The sequence below is a fragment of the Stegodyphus dumicola genome, chromosome 1 (assembly GCF_044657685.1).
Source record: "Stegodyphus dumicola isolate Sdum_Otavi_A_Nest chromosome 1, ASM4465768v1".
NCBI classification, from domain to species: Eukaryota; Metazoa; Arthropoda; class Arachnida; order Araneae; family Eresidae; genus Stegodyphus; species Stegodyphus dumicola.
The window spans coordinates 294,224,083-294,247,590 of record NC_140768.1 but is presented as its reverse complement, the minus strand read 5'-3'; the positions used below and the strand labels follow the sequence as shown (position 1 = coordinate 294,247,590).

The following is a 23,508-nucleotide window of genomic DNA, read 5'->3' as shown; positions in this document are numbered from 1 at the left end:
TGTTGATAATTATTCACTTTCTTGTAGCTACTCAGCAAAAATGGGGGGGGCAAGGCCTAATTTACACAAAGGCATTCTGAATTTCCTGTTGATTACTTATTCACTTTCTTGTAGTTATTCAGAACAACCATGGAGGGGGGACAAGGCCTAATTTACATGATGGCAAACAGGATATGTAACCGAGAGAACCTCCAAATCCTGTATAATACCTTCACTTTCAGGGAACCTCCAAAATTCTTCTATAATGTTTAAAATATGTAAAATTTTTCAATTCTAGGTTTATGTAAAATTAAGAGGAGGAACAAAATTTTTAATTTCTTGTTTTATTGTTTCTCTTTTCCAACTCTTTTACGCTATCATTTGGCATCTGATATCATTTAGCTAAGTTTGGATTTGCTAACTTGCACAGGCTGTATCTTCAACCATTATATTTGAAGCTCATGTTGTGACATGAATATTTTTTCTAGTGTGGTCATGTATTTGAATATTAAAATTGTCAGCAGTTTAATTGCGTTATTTTAGACTTATACCTGTAATTAATTAAGTAAAATTTGCAATAAAACCACTAAAAATTCTTTAGAGTTTTCTCTCTATCGAATTTTTTTTCATCCTAGAGATGGGGGGGGGCAGGAATAATTTAAAATGTACAATGTTTGTTCAAAAGGGAAGACCAAACTGTTTACACTGTGCACCGATAGCTGCAGGTAGAATACCTTGGTCAGTGTGTACATCTAGCAGTATCTTGGTAAACATATTGTCTTTTATTAGGTTCTGAGATATGCTTTAGTTGTAGAGTATTGTGCGTAAACTACTTATCATATTAGCAGAGTTGATGAACAATATGTCTGTGAAATTTTGCGTAAAACTTTCATGGAAACATTCCAGATGCTTAACCAAACAAACGTACAGGAATGATTACATGAGCTGAGCGCAGTGCTGTGATTGGTTTCAGCATTCTCAGGAAGGCAGAAATTCAGTTGCCTTAAGATCTAAGGACTGGTCAATGTTCATCGACATATGACCAACATTCAGAGTGTCTGCACTGTAATTTGTCAAAAGTGGCCAGAGGATTCTAACACAACTGAGAGATGCTATGCATATGAAGAGCCCTGAAATATGGGATAATCAGTCATAGATGTTGCATCATGATAATGCTCTAGCTGATGCATTATTCCTTGTTACCTAGTTATCTGACAAAACATTGCAATTTTATTGTATCCCACCCATTATTTTCTACATAATTGGCCTTGGAAGACTTTTTTTTTTTCTTCCCCAAACGTTAAACCACTTTGATTTTGTTTTCACTCCATAGAAGAAATTTAGGAAAATGTAGTGAGAATATTATGTGCTGTCATTTTCAGCAGGCATTCCAAGAATAAGAGAAATAATGACAATGATGTATTGACAGTAGAGGGGAATAATTTGAATGGGTTAACTGGTTGAAAGTTTATATAATAAGCAATAAAGAAAAAGCAGCAACAGTTCAATCTTAATTTTAACAGTCATCGTATAAGTTTGCATTTTGCATACAACGTAGTAAGCTGAAACCATGGGGGGGGGCGAGAGAAAAAGGCAAAGCATATTTTTTGTTTAAATAGCTTTAAATGATTTATTTGATTATGGCACAGTTTGCTAGGTCTGTCTACCTAAGAGGAGGGATGCTTTCGTGGAGACCTGTGCAGACTTTCTAAGGGAAACTTACTTTGATCCATGTTACACATGGGAAAAACTACAAAAACACCCTTGCTTATAATCTGTTCGCCTGGTATTGAACCCAGGTCAAACTACTGGTGTTCAGCAACTTTACCATTCAGCTGCTGATGGACCATGGTTTAAATGGAAAACTAGCAAGTTATTTAATTATTTCACAAAGTACTTTATGTAATTTGCACCAATAATATCTCTTACATTGAAAAAACTGAAAGAGAGACCTTTATAAAACATTTTACCCCATGCTTCCAGTTTTGTAAATTGAGCTTTAAATATGATTTCTAGTTCATTAAAGGAAATTCAGCAGGAAATATATTTTAGATATATACCAAGTGATGATAACATCTTGGCTAGGTAGTTTTGTCCCCAGAGAGTAATTGTTTTGATGCATACTTTTGACTTTGTGAAAACTGTTTATAGGTATAGATTTCGTATGTAGAAATGTGTAAAATATACAGAGGAATTTAACTGTAATTTAAGGGTAGTTATATAAAAAATTTTATTTAATATTATATGTCATATGAAATTTTATAAATCAGTTATAAAGTTATTATAGATACATAGAAGTATAATTTTAAAATCTTTATATATTACAGCTAGGCTATGTGTTAAAAAGTAATTTAACTAAAGTAGAATTTTTATTAATCTTAACATTTCAGGTGCTTATTAATTTTTTATTTATTAAAATTTTTTTATTAATTTAATATTTATTATAAATGTTTAAATGCCTTGCCTTTATTTTGATAACACCTTTGCATGTGTTATCAAAATATTTAATTGGTGTTATTTGTTTGCAGGGTAAGCTTCCACAGCTACCTTCAGGATTATCAGCTTCAACTGGCTCCATTCCTCCTCCACCACCTCCACCCCCTCCAGGAGGTAGTATGCCCCCTCCTCCTCCACTAATGCCTGGATGCGGTGGCCCACCACCACCTCCTCCTATGCCTGGGTCTGGACCACCTCCTCCACCTCCTATGCCTGGTATGGGGCCACCTCCACCACCACCGCCTCCTGGATCTGGCCCACCACCTCCTCCTCCTCCGCCTGGTCTAGGAGGTATCAGATTTCCTCCGCCTCCTATGGGAGGTCTTTCACCAAGCCTACCATCCTCTAATATATTGCCATACGGAATGCAACCCAAGAAAAAATATGTCTTAGACACACCTTTAAAACGTGCCAACTGGAAAAAGGTCTGAAAATGCAGAATACAGTGCTTTATGTAAAATTTTAACATGTGTTTATAAATCTTTATTTCTGTGCTTAAACATGAAGTAATCGTAATCAAATTGAACATTATATTGACTAGTTTGCATATAAAATAGCCATTTTTAAAAATTTCTTTTTTAGCCATTGATTGTAAATAATGGACGTTTTCTTTTTTAACACAGTACAGTAAATTATTTGAAAGCAGGTGACATGAATATCTCCAGAAAGAGCTTTTCCTATGTCTGCTTTCAATCTTTGTTGAATTCTGTTGCAAAATGATTTAAAATAAGTTCTTAAGTTTTTTTTTTTTTTTTTTTTTTTTTTTTTTTTTAATGCTTGCTTCTTTGTTTAGTTGAGAATGGAATAATTTAGGTGAAGCAAGTTAAATGATAAAACTGTATTTGAAAGTGGCTTTTGCATGGAAGAAGTATATGTTGATGGATGGTTGTTCTTATGAAAAATTTTTATTTCTTGAATGATAAGAATTGCACATCATTACTGACAATGCTAAACTTATAATTATTGTGGAAGCTGACTTGTTACTTACCATGGGGTACTTTACAAAAGACTCACATCATTACTGTTATAACTTACTACTTTTTCATACTAGTTAGTTTCAAAAGCTTGCTGTGAGTTTATCATGAGCTAATGAAAGTAAATAAATTACATTATTTCAGGCCTATCACATTCTTGATCACTAGGTACATGGCAATTTTCTTTATGTATCAAATGAAAAATCCATCTATTTAAGAAAAGAGCAGGCCAGTGCTTAAATGTTGATAAAATTCCTAAGCTCTTTTTTACAGAACCCCTCATCCCAGAAGTGTAGGTAATGTTGTGAAATGCCCAGCTGCAGTAAGATAGCTTCCCTGCAAAGCGGGTTTAGAGTTGCCAGAAAGTGGCAAGAAAAGGCAGGGTTGCCAGATTTGTCACAAAATCACCTATTTGGTGACAAAATTGGCGATATGCTACAGATGGAGCGAGAACATTCTAGAATGAATTATTACCAGTTTCCCCCAGCTCTGTAAGCTCTGTAAAGCTGCCTGTATGCAGAGTAGCAGTGTGTCATAAGAGAATATGTTGAGTTCAGATTTTAGCTCGAAAGCAATCAACCGAGTCAGAAGCTGTACCTTAGAGCTTTGCCTTGAAGCTGTATGCAATGTTATAGCCTAATAGCCGAAGGCTATGTTTCTAATTGTTTCAGCATGTTTATCATAATTTTTCGATGGCTGTAAACTTTGGAACTCTACTGTGTAATGCTGATGAATAAATTGTGTTTTGAATCTTCATCAAGAGTTATCACTGCTCACTCCAAAATCCATGAGCCTGTAGAATGCAACAGCATGAGATAATGGGGTACATTATTTGTTCTATCTAAATTATTTTAAACATAACCCTTATTTCTACATGATATCATCTAATCGTATATCAGATAAAATTGTTGGCAATTCACTTTCTCCTCTTAACTTTCTTCATCTGTTTCTTAATTAGCACCTGGTTTGTCTGTTGAAATTAAATGAAACTGCTTCAATCTGCAGTTAGATATTGCACATCAAAGGGAAATCCCATGCCCCAAAAATTTGTGCGACTGCTTGCTGAGAAATCTACTCACTCTAAAATAGCTCCAAGTACCATCTTTGAAATTTTCTGCCTTGGTGATATGATGTTTGGTTTTTGCACTGCAGCCCTTGGTTTGACCTCCGAGATTATTTGCCAGCCTCAAGAGCACTAACAGCATTAGTGCAGTTACCACTTGGAGATGGTATTACTAATTTATAGGAGGAAAGCAGGCTAATATTGAGTCCCGACAATTGACATTACTGCCTATTGGTATAAAATTGTTAAAGCTCAGATTGACCTGTATAGGGGTTGGTGAAGATATATATACCTGTATAGGGGTTGGTGAAACAAGAATTTTTATCTTTACAGATCTGAATTTTTTATATCTAACCATACAAAAAAACTGAATTTGATTAATTATAAAATACTGCATGGTTATTATGTGCATGTTAGTAGTTAGGTAAAAAAAAATTAACTTATCATATTTTATTAATTATTTAAAGGTTCTTAAGAGCTGAAAAAATGTGGTGCTAGAGATTAAAAGGGTAAAGAATTCTGTATTTGACATTTCTGTGTTTTGTAGAAAAAATCAGCATACTTTTTGCACCTGGTAAAGAATGAATGCAAAATGTTTATATTTCAGAACTCTTTAAATAAGTACATGAACATTTATTTTAAATATTTGAGATTATTTCTTTTTTTCATCTTATAATAATGTAAACTGTGTTGATAAATTTAATGAAAAGGATTTTTTTTAATAGATTCCACCTCAGAAATTATCCGATAAAGCATTCTGGGTTTCTGTTCATGAAGAAAAATTAGCTAGTGATGATATTTTTGAAACATTATCATCTAAGTTTTGTTCTAAACCTCAAGGTAAAATACTATGTTGTATGTTTTTTTTGTTTTTTTTTTTTTTTTTTTGTTTTTGTTTCAGTGAAATGTTTATTATATTAATTTGTGTAAGTGGAGCATTTTTTTTTTTTTCCATTATTGTTTAATAGATAGTAGTTAATTCCTTAGTAATCTGTTTGTCATAGATTTGTAGGAATTTTTGTATTGTATAAATTAATTTCTTTTGTATATTTTAATAAAAACCACTTTTAGATGTATACTTTTTTATTGTGCTTATTTCTAATAAACAAAGCCTTTAAAAAATTAATAAATAATTTTAAAGTACCATATTTATTTGTATACATCCTTTTTTTAAAATTAATTTTTGCATACAAAAACAAGATGAGAAAATTATGCAAATAATTTAATATTCGAAGGACATGGTTAAGTGCATAAAAAATTTATGCATTTACTATAACTTACAATTTACAGATAAACTGTTGGTAACTATGATAATATTATTTACTTAAAAGAAACCTACATTTCAGTAAGAATACATAGTAATATTAACATTATGATAGCTAATAAGTTATTTTCATTTCTGCTTCCCTGTATTTTGAACATTGCCCACTTTTATTGTTGTTGACAGCTCACAGGCCTCAAAGCATTCATTGCTTTGAGGCCTGTGAGCTGTCAACTACAGCTTGCAAGCCATTGCCTTCATCTGTATTATCATTGTCATTGTCTTTGTAACGGTTCAGTCTATCTTGTTTCATGCAGTGGTATTCAGAACCATTAAGAACATTAGATATCCCTGCTTTCTTGTAGATCTTCACTATCATTACTTTATCAATCAGAACCCACACACTTAAAATCCATGAGCAAGTGATTTAGATGAAAGCAACAACTATGTGGATGAATTCATTGTGAAAATTTAGGGCAGCTCACTTTCTGAATTGAATGCTTTGAAGAAGAGAAAAATTGCACAAATATTAAAAAAAAAAAAAAAATTCAGAACCTTGTTCTAAAAAGCTAGAGGGGGATATGTGAGTACATATGGTATATATATTGAGATTTAGTACTTATTACTTCATACAAAATATAGTATTTTAAAATTGTGTTGTAAATAGTGTATCGTCAGCTATATTTTTTTGTATATGAGTATTTCAAAAATTGCATGTGTAAAATATCTCTTGAATGATTGATTGTAGACTAACTGATGATTGATATACAATAAATGGGCCATCGGATTATGAAAATTTTTATGACGTGATTACCTGCTATTAAAAATTACAATTTTGATATAGGCTCTATGGAAACAGAGTTTTCATCAAGGAAACTTTTTGGTCGTTTGGAGAGGGAGGCAGGTTCGTCCTTATCTGATCAAAATTATTCTGAGATATCATTAATTAAAATTTTTGGGGGAAATGAATAAGCATTGGTAAATCACGTAAAGGAGTAATAATTTTCAGATTAATGGAAGGTATTTTTTTAGTAAATAAGTGTTAATTTAAAAACCTTTATTTTAAATCAACATTTGTAAAAATACTGAAATCTGAAATTCTGTGTTTAATGAAATTCACTTTTTGTATGACCCCTATATTGATAGTGCTGTGCTTTTGTTTCCTTAAGCTTATGTCATCTAATTTATGACAAAAAACAAGTTGTTTTGGGGAAAGTGGTTTAAATTTGCATATTACTTATTTTCTTTTCCTGAGGAACAAATTATTAATTGAAACTTTCTTTACAGAGAATTAAAATTTTGAATATTTTTACTGGAATATTAAAAATTTTTAAAGGGAGTAATATGAACTAAATTTCCGAACTTTATTTGATTCATTTCTTCAAATAAAATTATGAATCTGCTGCCAGTTGCTTTTTTTTGGGGGGGGAGAGGAGGGGAGACACTTTTTTTACATGTCATCCATTTGAATACCCAAATGTATTAGTTTAACCTTTCTGTAAAATACATTAAACTGGGAAAAAAAAAAAAAAAAAAAAAAAAAAAAAAAAAAAAAAAAAACACAAACTTTTTAGGTTTATATATATATGGCTATTCTTGTGAAATCCAGAATCATGGTTTATTTAAAAAATTACTTTTTATAGAATGTGTCACACTGCAACCTACATCTTTTTTGTTTAATTGATTTGTTTCCTTACTTCTTTAGACATGTAACTCTCGTTATTTTTGTGTTAATTGTTATATATACTAATTGATAATTGTTATATATACTACAGTCAAAAGTCGTTAATCTGGACTCGTCGGGACTTCGGCGATTCTGGATTATCGATTTTTCCGGATTATAGATCATCAGTTTAAATCTGGTAAGATGGCATGCAGAAATTATAAAATTAAAAATATGAAACTGTAATTTATGAAATAAAGAACAATTATGATCTAAGGGGTATCAAAATTTACAAAAAAAAAAAAAAGCTTAATATTTATTTGTTTACTTTATTAAACATTTCTTTCAATGTAAGTTTAAGTTGCTCCATTTTTTATGTGATAATACTCTCTCTTTAATTCTATAAACAGACATAATTTCTTGTTCAGTTACAAAGTTCCGCTGTTCAAGTCCTATAATTGTTGTGTCGAGAATACCGACTAATTTGTCAATCAAAATTCTTTCGTTTTTGAAGAAAGTGAACACTGTGTCACTTTCTTCGCTATCGGAAGAGAATTATAATGACGAGGAATTTGATTTATATCATATCAAAGACGGAGTACATCGAGATGAAATACTACATTTAGTAAGGAATTATAAGCCAAAGAAAATAAAAACATCTGCCCTGAAGATAAGGATAGTGCTGACGGATCAACTTCCAGTTCATTGCGTGCTGCGACATTCCCCCCCCCCTACGCAGAGCAGCGTGAAATTGATAAACAGATTTTGGAATGGTTAGCTAAACAAAGGATACGCCTTTATCCATTTTTTTTTTTGCAGCAATTCCACTTTTTGTTTAATGGACTTCGAAACATACTTTCGCTTTGTAGATCCTTTACATATTAGTAAATATATATCAGAAATTCTATTTGACATAATCTAAAGTTCAAGCTTACTTTTATAAAATTGCTCTAACAGTCTGCAAAAAATAATAAGCCAGATCCAATTCGAAGATTAAGGAACAACGCAATCTGCAACATTAACTGAATTAGATAATTTTATCTTAGCGTATACCATCCGTTATACATTAAACGCGCATTCGTAAATATATTTTGCGCATGCGCACACGCATATTCGCAGCCGTAAAGGTCTTACGCGTATGCGTCAACGCGACGCATGCACAGAAAGTTTGTAGCTTTGAAGTCCGTATTATGGCTTTTGACTGTATATTTATTGAAAGCTCAAAATTTGTATTTATCAGATAATTACTATATTCTTTTGTTATTTTTTGCATTCGTAGTATGAGAAAAAGTAGTCAGATTGTCTTAGGAATATAAATATTATCAGTTTGTTAATAAAACAGATGGATCTGAATTCAGTGTAAAATATTGATTACTTAAAAATAATGTATATTTAATAATATAGTACTTTTATTTCGCAGTTTATTATTTATACCAGTATGAATAAGTTAAGACACTTTTAATACCTCGTTATGCAATTTTACTTCAGAATTTCCTACCAGTTCTTCCAGTATATGCTATCGCCTGCTTTAAGAATTAAATGTAATGGTTATAATGAAATCCTTGATGGCAGGTAGTTTTCATTTTGTTTACCATAGTGAAATTCAATTCAAGCATATGAACCTCAGATTTTTTTTTCCTCCCTTAATTCATTTGGATTTTTTAGGGAAGAGTTTCATGTGATGTGTTCATTTAAAAAAAGAGAATTGAAATATTTGCTTGATTTCTTGCTGGTTTGTATTCAGTAAATCTCCATCTGTACAACTTTTTATCTACAATTTCCTCCCCCCCCCAGTTTTGCATATTACACGCACACCCATGACATAGCTATCAGCACTCTCAGTTTTGCTTGGAGACTCGGTGGTTTTTCATTTTGTTTCCGGTTGATCACCGAATCTTCCGGTTTTTAATTTTTGCCTTTACTAACAAAAGGTACTAAAGAAAATGTTTCCCATAATTTAATGAAATTTTAATTGTGCAAACTCCATTCCCCACCCCTAGGGATTTTCGGCTAAATTTTTTGTATTAAATTTTATTTGATCTGAATTGTCTTCATCTACTGTACACCATTTGTAAATTTTTTATGGAAATTTAACCACTATTTAATCACTTTATATTTAATTTTATTTTATATTGATAAACATTATTAACCTTAGCTATATAATATTATGTGCATTAATTTTTAATGTTTTTTTTAAATACAAGCTTTTCTTTCCTGCGTAGGATTTTCCTATTATAAAAGTTTAAGAAAATTGCAACATAAAAATTGGTCAAAGAACAAAAATTTAGAACAGCTAATTAAATATTAATTTATTTTACATCAGAATCATATTATAAAGCGATTACCTGAATCACATATCATAAAGTGAATATATGTCACTTTAGAATTCTTTTGTAATGGCATCATTGATAATGTGAAAACATCCAAGGAACTCTTGGTTATCAGTTAAGAACCTCTTAGTTTTTCCATTTATCAAGATGACGGCTATAATATAAGTAAATAGCTTAATATTTGTGAAGAATAATATGATGGGGTAGTTAAAATAATCATAGATTAGAAAACTATCTCTGAAAAGTTTTTTTTTTTTTACTGAAAGTGAAGGAGAAACAATTGTGGTTTCTAGGTGCCCAACTTGTGTTCCCAGTACACAAATCTCCAAAACTGGGCTCTTTCCAAAGTTTCTCCTAGCATTTATCACTCTAGTAAAAAAAAAAGGGAATCTCAGTTTTTTTGGCAGGCTTGCATGTTTAATATTGCAAAGATATCAGTTTATGACTACTTTTTTATGCATTAAATTAGAAATTCAGGTAGAGGATTCCACTACTTGAATATAGGCCTTTTTTAATGGATTGTTGTTATAGAGAGTAATCTATATATGCTGTATAATATTAAAGTTAAATAGATTTATATTTTATGGACTTAATAAGGCATTTTCTCCCTCCTTTCTGCATGCCTTTGTGGTATAATTGGAAGCATACTCGATGCATATTCGTGAGGTCTAGGGTTCGAGTCCTGGCAAGGCCATTGCACATTTTTCAAGACTGTTGCCTCCACAAAAAGAAAAAAAAACCTAATCGCTCTAAACTGTCGTTTATTTATTTGACCAATTGATAACCTTTTGTAGCATAAATTTTTTGTGATATAAATGTTTTAAATATCCTTAGAAAATTTCAATTGTAAAAGTAATGCCTTTAAAAATTTCAGCGAAAAAAGAAAACAATAAACTTGAAGAGAAAAAAACTACGAAGAAAGTTAAAGAATTAAAAGTTCTAGATGCCAAATCAGCGCAAAATTTAAGTAAGAATATCCATTTATTCATTTCTTAACCAAAAATACTTTGAATGTGTTAAAAATATCTACAGCTAATGATTTTTAAAAATTTTTTACAGTGATTTTATTAGGTTCCGTTAAAATTTCAACTGAAGACATGTTGAAATACATTCTTAGAGTTGATGAAGAGCAGCTGACAGATGCTATGCTTCAACAATTAATTCGATATATGCCTGAACCAGAACAACTGTCTAGGCTAGAGCAGTTTAAAGATCAATATAAAGAACTAGCTGAAGCTGAACAATTTGCAATGACTGTAAGTTTGTGTATTGCTTAAAGTGTGAGGTCATCCCATAAGTAATGTTTTTCTGACAATACTTGATAAAACATGTTAAAATCTGGCAAAATAACAAACTGAGTTTGGTATAGATTACTGATTCTCAATGGGAGCAGTTAAGAGAATGCTGAGGGGGGTGAACCTCATTCAAGGTGGTAGGGGGTAATGAGCATGTTTTGGCATTCAAACTTAATTTTAAAACTCCCCAAAAAATTATTAAATTAATTATCTGGTTTAAACCATTTGTATCAGCAACAAAACAAACTTGGGCGACTGCTCCTAAGAATGAAGCAAAATTATATTCTAGGTAGCACATACTTCAGCTACTTCCATGTGCCATTAATCACAGTGCATGCGTTGAACATCCTTTCAATATGAATGTTGGATTTGACCCGTGTTTCTTGTGTTGCTTTTCATTCGCTTTGTTTCTGTTTCCCCTCCCCCTCGGTTTTGATTTACTTTCATTCTTTATTTGGCCAGTCACCTAGGTAATTTCACTTATTATTTCTTTACTGTGTTGTGAATTATTAATTTTGAGAAATAGTTATCTTTCCTTTATCGTTATTATATTTTGCTGCCTCCAATGATGTCATTAAATTCATCCTGACAAACAAAATAAAGATTTTTCATTTTTCACAAACATCAAGGACATGCTCCTGAAAACACTGTCTGTCTCAGGCTTAGTAGTAGTGTCATCAAAGCAATGTGATGATGATTTGATAGCCTGTTATAATATATTAAAATTAATTGCTAAATCGGGAAAAGCTCATACCATCGGTGAAGAGTAGCTGTTCATTGCATGATTCATAGGTAGCATTCTGAGTGTTTTGAGGATATTTTGACCCTATTATGAATATTGAGAAAGCAGAGGTTCAGATTCAAGAGGAACTAGTCGAATTAATGAAACTTAGAAAGCCAGCTTCCAGAATAGTGGTCTTCTTACAGAATTTCAGCTTCAAAGTAGCATCAGTCACCTCTACCCAGGACTGTGGACTATCCTCAAAAAAATTCTTTATTGCCTTCCCTTCTTCCTACCTTGTTGAAACTGGTTCTGAAACATCAAGCACAAACATCCCACTGATAATACTTGATTTTTTTCATTGATATTACTCACTTAGTGTATTTTTTACTGTTCTTTTTTATAATTATTTAATTAATAATAAAGAATTTTTTAAACATGAAAGAGCGTTTAGGGTTTTTCCCCCCATTAGTTATTTCAGTTTTAACCAAAGGAATGTAATTAATTACCTTCCAGGGCAAAACTATCGAGTTAAAAAATTTTTTTGTGTAAGTCAACTGAAAAAAATTGCTTAAAATTTTTGTCTTTTATAATTCAGGAACTGTCTTTCCCCAGCCCTAAATTACAGGATTTTCACATATGTTATAATTTTTTTTGCTCCTTAGGGAAGCAGCAGCTTTAGAAAGGTTGAGAATCACTGGTATAGATTTTGAATGAAGCTAAACTTGTACTAAAATATTTAAACTAGTGACTTTCAAAGCTGTATATCATTGAACAAAAACAATTTAATTTAGATAAATTCTGACTTGCAAGAATGTGATGACTATTTTGTAACCCATTCTAGACTGTGATCACTTGATTTTTCCTTCGGAGCCCACAGTATCATATTTATTACCAGCCTTTCCGAATCTTGAGACCTGAGATCATGCCAGTGTTATTTCAAATTGGAACATTTTAGTCAAGCTTTTAAACAACAGTAGAGGGTGATTGAAGATCATTATTTTTTGAATAATGTTCCACAGAGCTTTGACTTGCAATATCCTGTTTTGGTTTTAAGTTTTTTCTGGGAGGGGGGGATTGAAGGGTCAGCTCAGGAGAATTTGAAAATGTAAGCAACTGCACGTTTTATTACTTTTTTTTTTTTTTTTTATTTTATTTTATTTATTTATTTATTTTTTTTTTTTATGTTTTGATTGGGAAGTCAAGGAAACAGCATGTAGTATGCAAAAAATGAATAATCTGAATGCAAAATTTGCCATGTAGGGCTTTGTCTGGAACAAATGATGCTGTTAGTTCCTTTGAGGCATTTTTAAACTGACCTTCAAAGCTTTTTCTGTGATAAGTTAGCTGATTTTTTTTAAGAATGGTGTAAAAATTCTTTTTGCAGCATTGGAAGAATGTAACATTCAGATGAGTAATATATATTTGATTAAATTCATATCTTTCTAGTTTTTCATTTTTTAAAACTTATTTAACAAAACAATACTTATGGAATGGCCCAATATATTGTAATATCTTTCTCCTCTGGATTTTGTTACTGTGTATACTTATTCTTTACATTGTGTTATTAAAAAAATAGCGCATGAAATCGTCTCAATAGTGCAGCTGTGGAGAAAGAATTGTCAAAGATTTTTTTAAAAAACTTTTTAGAGTTTTTTTTGGAGTATAGGAAATATGACTGATTTCAACATATCTTGCTCTGAAATGCTGCATGAGAAAAGATTGTAGAAACACAAATTTCTAATCATTTGTTGAGTAATATGTGTTTGTAAAACTATATAAATTTCTGTAATCTTTTGTTGAAAATTTTAATGGATGATTATCTGCATATGTATTCATTCTTACCTTTTTGTAGAAACTTTCCACATGTGTGAAATTTGTATGTTATTAAAAAGAAGTTGCTAAATCAATGCCTCAAAATCTAAAAGTACATTTTTTTCCCAGTTCATATGCTTATATATTTTTATGCAGTTTTTGATAGTGTTCTAATATATTTTGGGAATAATTTATATTCGGATACAAGCTATTTTAGGCATAGGATTATTACTAAGATAATTTATTTTTAGGTTTCTATATTTTTAAAAAGATATTTGTTTATTTTTACAGTTTATGCTTTTATTCTTCATAATATTTAATTTTGAAATAATGTACTCATAAGTTTATGTTATGAGTAATATAATAATTATCATTATATTATGAATTATTTTGTTATAAATATTTGTAATATTTTCTCATTAAGATAATTTGTTAATTTCTAATAAGGCCTTTATTTTTTAATGTTATTTTATATTTGAAACTATCTATGAATTTAAATTCAAAAACATAAACCGTTATTTTGATACATGCAGTATATGCCGCACATTTATATTTATTAATCTCAACTATAAAATATATTTTACTTTTATTGGAGAAGCAGTGAGGCTTTCATAGATGGAATTTATTTTATTTTTATTATCCAACTTTAAGTATTTACTCATTCACATACATATGTGTATATATAGAGAGAGTTTAATCCCACGATTTTGTCAGCTCTTTTGAAAACTCATATTAGTGTTTTGCTGTATCTGGTATTTTGAGTGCAGTTGTGAAAAAGATTAAAAAAGAAAAGGATGTTTTTGAATTGAAATTAAAATTTGTTAAACAGTAATATATGTTTATAAAACTGTATAAAGTTCTATAATTATTTACTTAAAATTATAATTGATAATTATCTTGGATATTATAATGAATAATTTATTGAAAGTGTCGTCATTTTGTAGAAGGATTCCTCAGGTGAGAAATTTTAATTTTATTAAAAAAGGGTTTTTAATCAATGCCTCAAAATTTAAAGCAACTCCAATTCATTTGCTGACACATTTTTATTCAGTATAAATCTTGGAAACATTCTAATACATTTTGAAAGTACTGCAGAAGTAATTTATGGTGTTTACATTTTTTTGTTGTGATGGCATGAATGCAGTTAAGATTCTGTAACAAAACAGTTTCATGTAAATTGGCGGTAAATTAAAAGCTTTATTTAAGTTTTAATGAAAGAAAAGAATTTTTAATGAATTCACCTTAGAATTTTAGCTGTAAAAATACAAATATTCATCATTAATTTTGTGAATAGTAGTTTTAGTGAGTAGAAAGTGTCATAGGTGTTTGCTGTATGCTAAATCTCTGGGATTGAATTTATTTTGAAAATTATTTACAAGGAAAATTGATATTTTATTGAACTAAAAATAAAATTTTCACATGTTGTGCCACATTAAATGGGGGAAAAAATCCCCCTCCTAGTAGCACAAGTTTTACCAAAGTTTTTAATAAAAGAAAAGCTGTAGATAGAGCAATAGATCGAAAGGGAATTATGAGCATTTGATGTATGCTAGATTAATGGGTGATATAGTTATTTTGTATTCTGTTAGTTTTTACTAGCATATTATAATCTAAAGCTATGATTTTGCAAGTGATGACATATTTGCTATACAATTGCTTAGCAACACTTTTTATTATCTTTTCATAGAATAGTAGATTTTTGGTTCTGGAATTATTTGAAGTTCCATACTATTGAAGGAATTCATCATAATTCGTGTGTTTAAAATAAACTATTCATAAATTACTTATAATCACCTAAAGCATGTTATATTTCTCATTCACCAATATCAAGTGCTTAAGTGTTGTAAAGTTTTTTTCAATGGAGGATGTTAAATTGTCATTGCAATATCAATAGGTTCAATATGATTCACATAAAATAAAAATAATTTTTGCTTTGTTATTTTCACCTTAGAATTTCAGCTTCCCTCATCCTGCAATATAAAATTCTGCTTCATATAGATCTTTCTCTTGAATAACTTTCAAACATAAAAATGCTAATTTTTCTTTTAAATGAATTATTGAAACTGTTTCGAATGTATGATAACTTTTTATGAATAATAACACTGTTCATATGTTCTGTATTCTCTAAAAAAATCACATTATTTTCTCCCCAGTTTTATGGTATATATTTGTATTGTCATTTTATTGTTTTGTTTATTTAATATCTGTGCAAAAGATGCTTTTATTTAAGAATGGCTACTTTACATTATTTTTTTTTTTTATTTAAAGATGGGAAGCATAAAGAGGTTGGTGCCAAGATTAAAGTCTATAAGCTTTAAAATGAGGTTTCAAGAAATGGTCCAAGATATCAAACCAGTAAGTCACTTAGTTTACAGGGCACTGCATTTTATAATATACTGCATTTGAATTTAATATTTAAAAACTATGGAGAGTTGTCTTCATTGACATAGAAAGTGCTAAAGATATAAATTTGTTTCTCAAGGATATTGTAGCTGCTACTGCTGCATGTGAAGAAGTTAAAACAAGCAAGAAATTTTGCTTAATTCTGGAGGTAATTCTTCTTATAGGAAATTACATGAATGCTGGTTCAAGAAATGAGCAAGCTGTTGGTTTTGAAATAAACTTTTTAACAAAAGTAGGTATAATATTAAGTATAAAACACCATGTAATTGTTTGTACTATTTTTTGTAATAACCTTATTTTTAACTGAATAATATGTACATTTTGTGCACTTTTCAAATTTATTGTTAATGGTAGTAATGTATGGGATATTGATGTGCCAATTTAAAATTTAACAAATATTATGATGTCAGTTTTACAAAGAAGCGGTATGCATTTCAATAAACTGAGAAAAGGGACATGAGTAGCAAAAATATCAATATTTGGCTAAAAATACATTCTTTTAAATAAATTAGCATAATAATAAATAAATAAAGGAAGCAATTATTTTAGTGTTATTATAGTATATTTTGAACAAAATAAAAATTGTAATAATTAATAGGTTTAATTATTACAATACAGGCTTTTAATTACTTCAAGGAAAACAGGATTAGAAAGGCACTGAATGTATGAAGTATGTAAATTTTGATAGTTGTAGAAGACCTAGAGAAAATTCCTTTTCACAAACCAAAGAAACTTTTGAGTTTTAGTGGCTCTTTTATCAATATACAATTAATTTAATGAGTGATTTTAGTAGAACTAATTTTAAGAGAAAGTTTAATTATTCATTGTTTTGCACAGTTATATTAACATATAAAAGACTTGCAATTATTATCAATTTGGTTTGTAATTGCAGTTATTAGCAGCAGTATTATTAATGATTTGTGACAGTATTGGCAACTAAAGTACAAAGTCCGTAATCCGGACTGGTCGGGACTTCGACGATTCCGGATTAGGGGTTTTTCCGGATTATAGATTTTTCCGGATTATAGATTTTTCCGGATTATAGATCATTAATTTAAACCTGGTAAGATGGCATGCAGAAATTATACAATTAAAATAGGAAATCTTAATTTATGAAATAAAGAACAATTATGATCTAAAGGGTATCAAAATTTACAAAAAAGCTTAATATTTATTTGTTTACTTTATTAAATATTTCTTTCAATGTAAGTTGTTTAAGATGCTTCCACGAAAAATTCAAAAGTTTCTTTTTCTTGTGTCATATATAGTGGACTTTCCAATGCCATACTTCTCGCATAATTTTGAAACGGATATGCCTTTATCCATTTTTTGTAGTACTTCCACTTTTTGTCTAATGGACATCGAAACATGCTTTCGCTTTGTAGATTTGGCAGCTCCAGAATTGGAAACTCATTTTGACAGAATCGAAAGTTCAAGCTTAATTTTTATAAAACTGTTCTAACAGTCTGCAACAAATAATAAGCCAGATCCAATTAGAAGATTAAGGAACAGCGCAATCTGCAACATTACCTGAAATGCCTTAGATAAATTTAGCCTAGCTTATACATCTGTTATACATTAAACCTGCATGCGTAAACACATTATGCGCATGCATAAATGCATCATGTGCATGCATAAACGCATAGGAGCATGCGTAAAAGCATTATGCGTTTACGCATGCGCATAAAGTTTGTAGCTTTGAGGTCCGGATTACAGACTTTGTACTGTAGTATCTTTCTTCATATCAATATCTTTTTTTATAATGACTTTAAAAATTCTTGAGTTTTCTTAAAATCATGCTAAAAAATACTCTAGAGAATATTTTCTGTGGTATAATGGGTTCTGCTATTTTGTCCTTTATAATTTGCATACATTTATAATTCATGAATTGTTTGAAACCTATTTTATTTAAAATTTTATTCAGCTTTATTATATGTTAGAATAAAATTATAACTTGCAAAAACTTCCATTTCTTGTGATTTTCTGATTTTGATTTTGTTATAGTCCATTTTTCTGAAAACTAGTAGTTATGATAGTGTAATTTAAGCTGAAATAGTTAATGGGTCTAAATTGATGTCCAATCAGCTGGAAATTGCTATGAGATTATTTTGATGTAATAAAATTATATACTAAATCAAAATGGTTGTGTGGTAATGCTACTTTATGGTGTATGTCAAAAACATCTCTGAGAAAACAACACAAGGCAAAAACATCGTGGGAGAAAATAAAGCAAAGATAAAACATCGTGGTACAAAATATCAGGGTAAAAAATAAAGTGGTTCAAAAACTTCGCAGTTTGAAAACTTTGTTGTTGAAAATATCTTGGTAAAGAATTAAGTACCTACAATCATCCCATGACGATAACATCACACGAATGCATTTTCAGGTTTTTAAAAGTTGTGAATGCTTGTTTGTATAATGATTTGGGGGGCACAGAAAGGGAAGAGGGATTCATTCATTTCCATATTTCATATTTTTAATGAACTAATAAATTTCTGCTGAAAAATAAGCAGGAAACTTAAGCATTTAAAAATTGAAAATGAGTGGAAAATTAATGCATATTATAGAACTTAATAGAATTTAAATTTACATAGCTAATTAACAAAGGTCAATAATAAATTAACCTTTTTTTAATAAAGTTTTATTGATAATTTTCATCAATCTAAAAATGCTTAGGAAAAGGAAGATGCATAATTGTATAAAGTTACTTCTATGAAAATTGCTTACTTAATTATCAAATTATTTTCTTTCACATTTGTTAATCTGATATTGTTTTAGTGATAATTATACTTTGTTTTGTTTCCATTTAATCTTAAAGTGTCCTTAACATTTTCATGTATAGCATGCAATCAGTCTTTTGGATGTCAATTTGTTAGTTATGATGAAAGTCAGTTACATAATATGTCAGTATGGGATTTGAAATATCATGTGTGCAATGTTATCATCATGCGATGATTTGTAAGTACTTTATTTTTTGCCACAATAATTTCGATGATCATGTTTTTAAAACTGCGAATGTTCTTAACCACTTTATTTTCGACCACGATATTTTGAACCATGATGTTTTAGAACTGCAGTGTTTTTTCTTTGCTTTATTTTCTCCCACAATGTTTTGGGCCATGACGTTTTCACCTTGCGTTGTTGTCTCTGCAAGGTTGTCGTCCATGATGTTTTCGGCGGTAACCTACTTTATAATAAAGAATTGCTTAGCATTCATTTGCTCACATTCTATGTTAATTTGGTTATTTTTGAGTTTAAAGTGATAAAGATAAACCAGGAGGGAGTAGATCTAAAATATAAAAAATATTATATGCATATTTATGCTGTCTAGCTTATTTTAATGAATAACATGTATTTATTTTGCAGCTTAACACAACAAAAGCTGTTGATCATAAAACTACTCTGTTGCATTATTTAGTTGAAATAATAGAAAAGAAATATTCAGATGCATTGAATTTTGCTGAAGAACTGATGCATGTAGATCGAGCTGCACGAGGTATTGTAAACTTAATTATAATTTTTTAAATTAGAAATTTATTGAATTCTCATGTAGTTATTTATCTATTATGTTTTACATTTCTAGAATTAATAAATGTAATGATAAACTAGTATTACATATGCAGTGAATAATATAAATCAAGGGCCAGCTAAAAAAAAAAAAGCATGTAAGTAAAAGTGACATATGAGAAAGAGATTCATTTTAATTGTGATATTTTTACTTTCACATGCATTATGAGATTGTTTAATTAAAAGTTTAATAATAATTTTTGGCATTTCTTATCCACACTTTCAAAAAAGCACTAGCTTGTTAGTGACGGATTTTTCAAGTACTAAATTCAAATGGCACTTGCCTTTCAAGAAGGGATGTAAGAGTTCCATAAAAGAGCAAAGAGTGAACACTAAGGGTTCCGTAAAAAAGCAATGCATCAGTAAAATTTTAAAAACTAGAAATATTCTATGATAAAACAATTATCTTTTTCGAGAAATTCTTTCTCCCCCTTTTTTTGTTTTGTTGTTGTTGTATTCTGTTGTTCTTGTGTACATTGCAGGGTTTCCCCCCCCCCACTTCAGAAAAAAGCAGAGAACTGCACAAATTCATACAAATTTTGATCTATAAAATTCGATTGTTTAGTTACTGTAAATTCATGGAATGTGAAATTTTGTATTGTCTACTGTTGAGAAAAACACCATATTTCTGAAGAATTCCATTGCTTTCTTTTTCATCAGCCAGAAAATTCCACTGTCCAACTAAAATTCCTTTCAAGAAAGGAAAATGGAACTCAAAGTTAAACACTTACCAGAAAATGAGCATTGAATTTGAAGGGGAAAATCCACTTACCCAGGTTTCCGTATAAATGCATAGGGCATTGCCATATGAATGCTTTTTTGAGAAAGGGCAGATAATCAGAAAGAAGCTAATTTTTATTAAATTCATTATGGAATTATGTTTTAAATAGAAAAATAGTGCATATTATACATACAGTAATTTTATATGCATAGTTTTTGGTAAGATATTGATTGTGCTTCTGATAAGGCTATCAGTGTTAATTTACTTTTTTTAACATGCTCGCAGAAGCAATTTCGTTTCTTAAAATGTGTCATTGGACTTTGTGTTACATAGACGTTTGAATAGCAGTTTCATCATCAGCTCTTTCAGCTACCATTTTGTCACAAGTAGCATAGCTAGTTTCAATGATAGTTAGTTTGATAACCCTGCATTATTTTTAAAAATGGATTAAAGGGCTGATTCCTGCATCCTATGCTAAGCAAATAATATTTAAATATTCATTATATATAAGGTTTCAGCAGCCTTTTTTTTTTTTTTTTTTTTTTTTTTTGTATCATTTGATTTCACTTTTTTTTTCTCCCTTTCCCAGTATCTGCTGATCAGATTCAAAAAAATTTAAATCAGATGAAGAAATCTATAAAACAGTTAGAAATGGATCTAAAAAATTTCCGTCCACATAATGAGGAAGATAGGTTCGCTGATGTGATGAGTGTATCCTTTTAGATGTGTTTGTAAATGAGATTTTTCTTTTTTAAGTTTTTAAATGCTTTCTATTTTATTCTTTCATACCTTGGTTTTTATTTTTTTAATTGTCTTTACTTTTATTATTATTATTATTATCTGGTTCTTTATTTTTTGTAGGTCATGAATTTTAAATTAAAATGTATAATCTGAGAGATATTAAAAACACAGGTTGTTGGTGCAATTTTTACTTTATTAAAATTTCAGTTTTCATTTTTTTATTGATAGATGAGTTATTTCTCAAAGCATTTGAATTATGTTTAAAATATAAATAATTTTGTAGTTTAAAAATTTTTTTATATAATTTGTAATGAATCATAGTACATTTAGTGTAGAGTAAGTAGAAAGAAGTTCTTCCCAAAATGTGTGTAGTGGCATGAAACTGATGGTTTATTTCAGTGTTTGCTTATGTTAATTATAATTCTACAGCTTATTCCAAAACATTACAGTATGCACTTTATTTTCAGCAGTATTATTCAAGCAAGGTGAAACATCTCCCACTGATACTGATATAAGGACTTATCTTGATGAAAATCTGCCAATTAAGGAAATTAGAGTTTTACATGGACACATGCTACTGCCCTTTTCTTTAGGAGACATGTGGATATGAGTCAGTCAGGATATGAATCAGCAGCAATGATTATCAGAAATGATATTTGTTACAAAATCAGCAGCAATGATTGAACTGCAAGCAGTCACAAACAACAAGAATATGTGTGAATTTAAGGGAAAATTTTTCATGTTACGTACATGTTATTAACAGTACTTGCATCAAAATAGCTATTAGTTTAAATTCTCGCAATAATTTTAAAAACTTCTGCATTTTTCCTTCTTTCTTTTTTTCTTATAAAGCATAGGTGCGTTTGAATAATTATTTTATTTAGAAGCATTGGGATAATAAGCTTTTGAATTTCAGCTGTTATGTCACTGTCCAGATAATTTGATTATCATGAAATAATCTTTGAAAACATTTAGAATAGTATCTTGATTTAAACAATTCTTACAAAATATCTTGATTTTAGGAGTTTTGAGATTATATATATATAAAGATTTTATTTGTTGATTGAATGAGAACTAAATACTAGGTACAACTTTGAGCACACCTTTTGTTACCAGTTCTTAGTTTAGACCGCTATCAATAACCTATTCCTTGAACTTTTTCTGTAATATATTATTCCATGTCAAAATTAGAGTACTTGACTTTCAGGCTTTGGTTTCTTCATTCATTTTTGCTATAAGCCAGTGTGTTTGTATTAAATATGAAATACAGAGATTTGCTGGAAAGGAGGATGAATCATCTGTAATCAAATTAGGAATTTTATTTCTATATCTCAGTTTTTTTTGGATAAAGATATGTTTCTTTTGATAAAGATATGTTAATTTCTTAAATTTGTAAAAGTAGGTTTTAGTGAATTGATAGTCTTTAGTTTTTCAATAAAGTCTTCTGGTTCCATTTCATTCTGCTCAACTTTATGTATGTAATGCAAATACTAGCCGTTTCCTCATAGAAAGTCTTTCACAAATAGCCTGTAAGTGCTTTGACGTACTAAAATACATAAGTCCTTTGAGGTGAGAAAGTTGGTCAAAATAATTTTTGTTACTCTTTTTCTTTTAAAAACTTCAAGCAACCTCTAAAATTAATGGTATTGTCAATTCACTAAACGCAAATAACGCAATTCACTAAACGCAATGTCTACTTTGCTTGCATTTCCAAAGAATGCATTCATGTATTGAAGCCACATAATATATATATCTGCTGAAAGCAGTTAAAGCTATCGTGGATAATGTATCATTAGGCATCTGCACTTCTGCTGTATAGGCTAAATTGAACTGGAAAATATGTGAAAAATCATCATGTAAATTTGTTCAGTGTTATTCAGTCAAATAAGTAAAATAAAATGTGAATCGCCCATTTTCTGTTTTTCATGTGGTATGAAAATTTTTTAAATTAACATGTATAAAATCTTAAGAGCTATATACTAACAACGTTATATATCAAACTTATCTTTTTCCTTTCATTTTTGAGTAACTCTATAAAGAACATATAAAGTTAAATGAATTATTCTTGTTTTAACACATTGTACGCCGGCCCCGCGAAAACATGGGTTTTGAAGTCTATCGCTTGAGCGCCGGCCCCGCGAAAACGCATGTTCCGAGGTCTTCGTTTCAGCGCCAGCCCTGCGATAATGCAACATTCGTCTATTTGGCGGTTAGTTTGCTCTTGTCATGACTCACCGATCTGCACTTTTTATTACGTCGAAACAAAATTTATACTATGGTTCAGGAACAAGTACAAACAAGAGTCACTCTTGAGTGTCGTATTCCGTAGCCAGTACATCCCTCATAGCCTTATGCTTTTAATTGAACAGCATAATAAGCCTTCTTCTTATTATTCTGTGCATTTTTACCCCTATAATATGAATGAAGTTACTGACTATATTGCTGATCCTCTATCAGATTATTCAATACAATCAGAAGA

At 30.0% G+C, this 23,508-nt stretch overlaps 1 protein-coding gene across 2 annotated transcripts in view; it reads left to right on the top strand.

Annotated features, from left to right (window-relative positions):
* Positions 1-23,508, top strand: part of LOC118190364 (protein diaphanous-like) — an 89,578-nt gene that overhangs the window by 50,471 nt on the left and 15,599 nt on the right. For both annotated transcript variants that reach the window (XM_035361069.2, XM_035361070.2), the window contains exons 15-22: positions 2,508-2,900; positions 5,238-5,352; positions 10,641-10,733; positions 10,826-11,022; positions 15,866-15,952; positions 16,080-16,232; positions 19,367-19,496; positions 20,878-20,999. In XM_035361069.2, the coding sequence (XP_035216960.1) occupies positions 2,508-2,900; positions 5,238-5,352; positions 10,641-10,733; positions 10,826-11,022; positions 15,866-15,952; positions 16,080-16,232; positions 19,367-19,496; positions 20,878-20,999 (1,290 nt within the window). The remainder of the gene's footprint in view (positions 1-2,507; positions 2,901-5,237; positions 5,353-10,640; positions 10,734-10,825; positions 11,023-15,865; positions 15,953-16,079; positions 16,233-19,366; positions 19,497-20,877; positions 21,000-23,508) is intronic.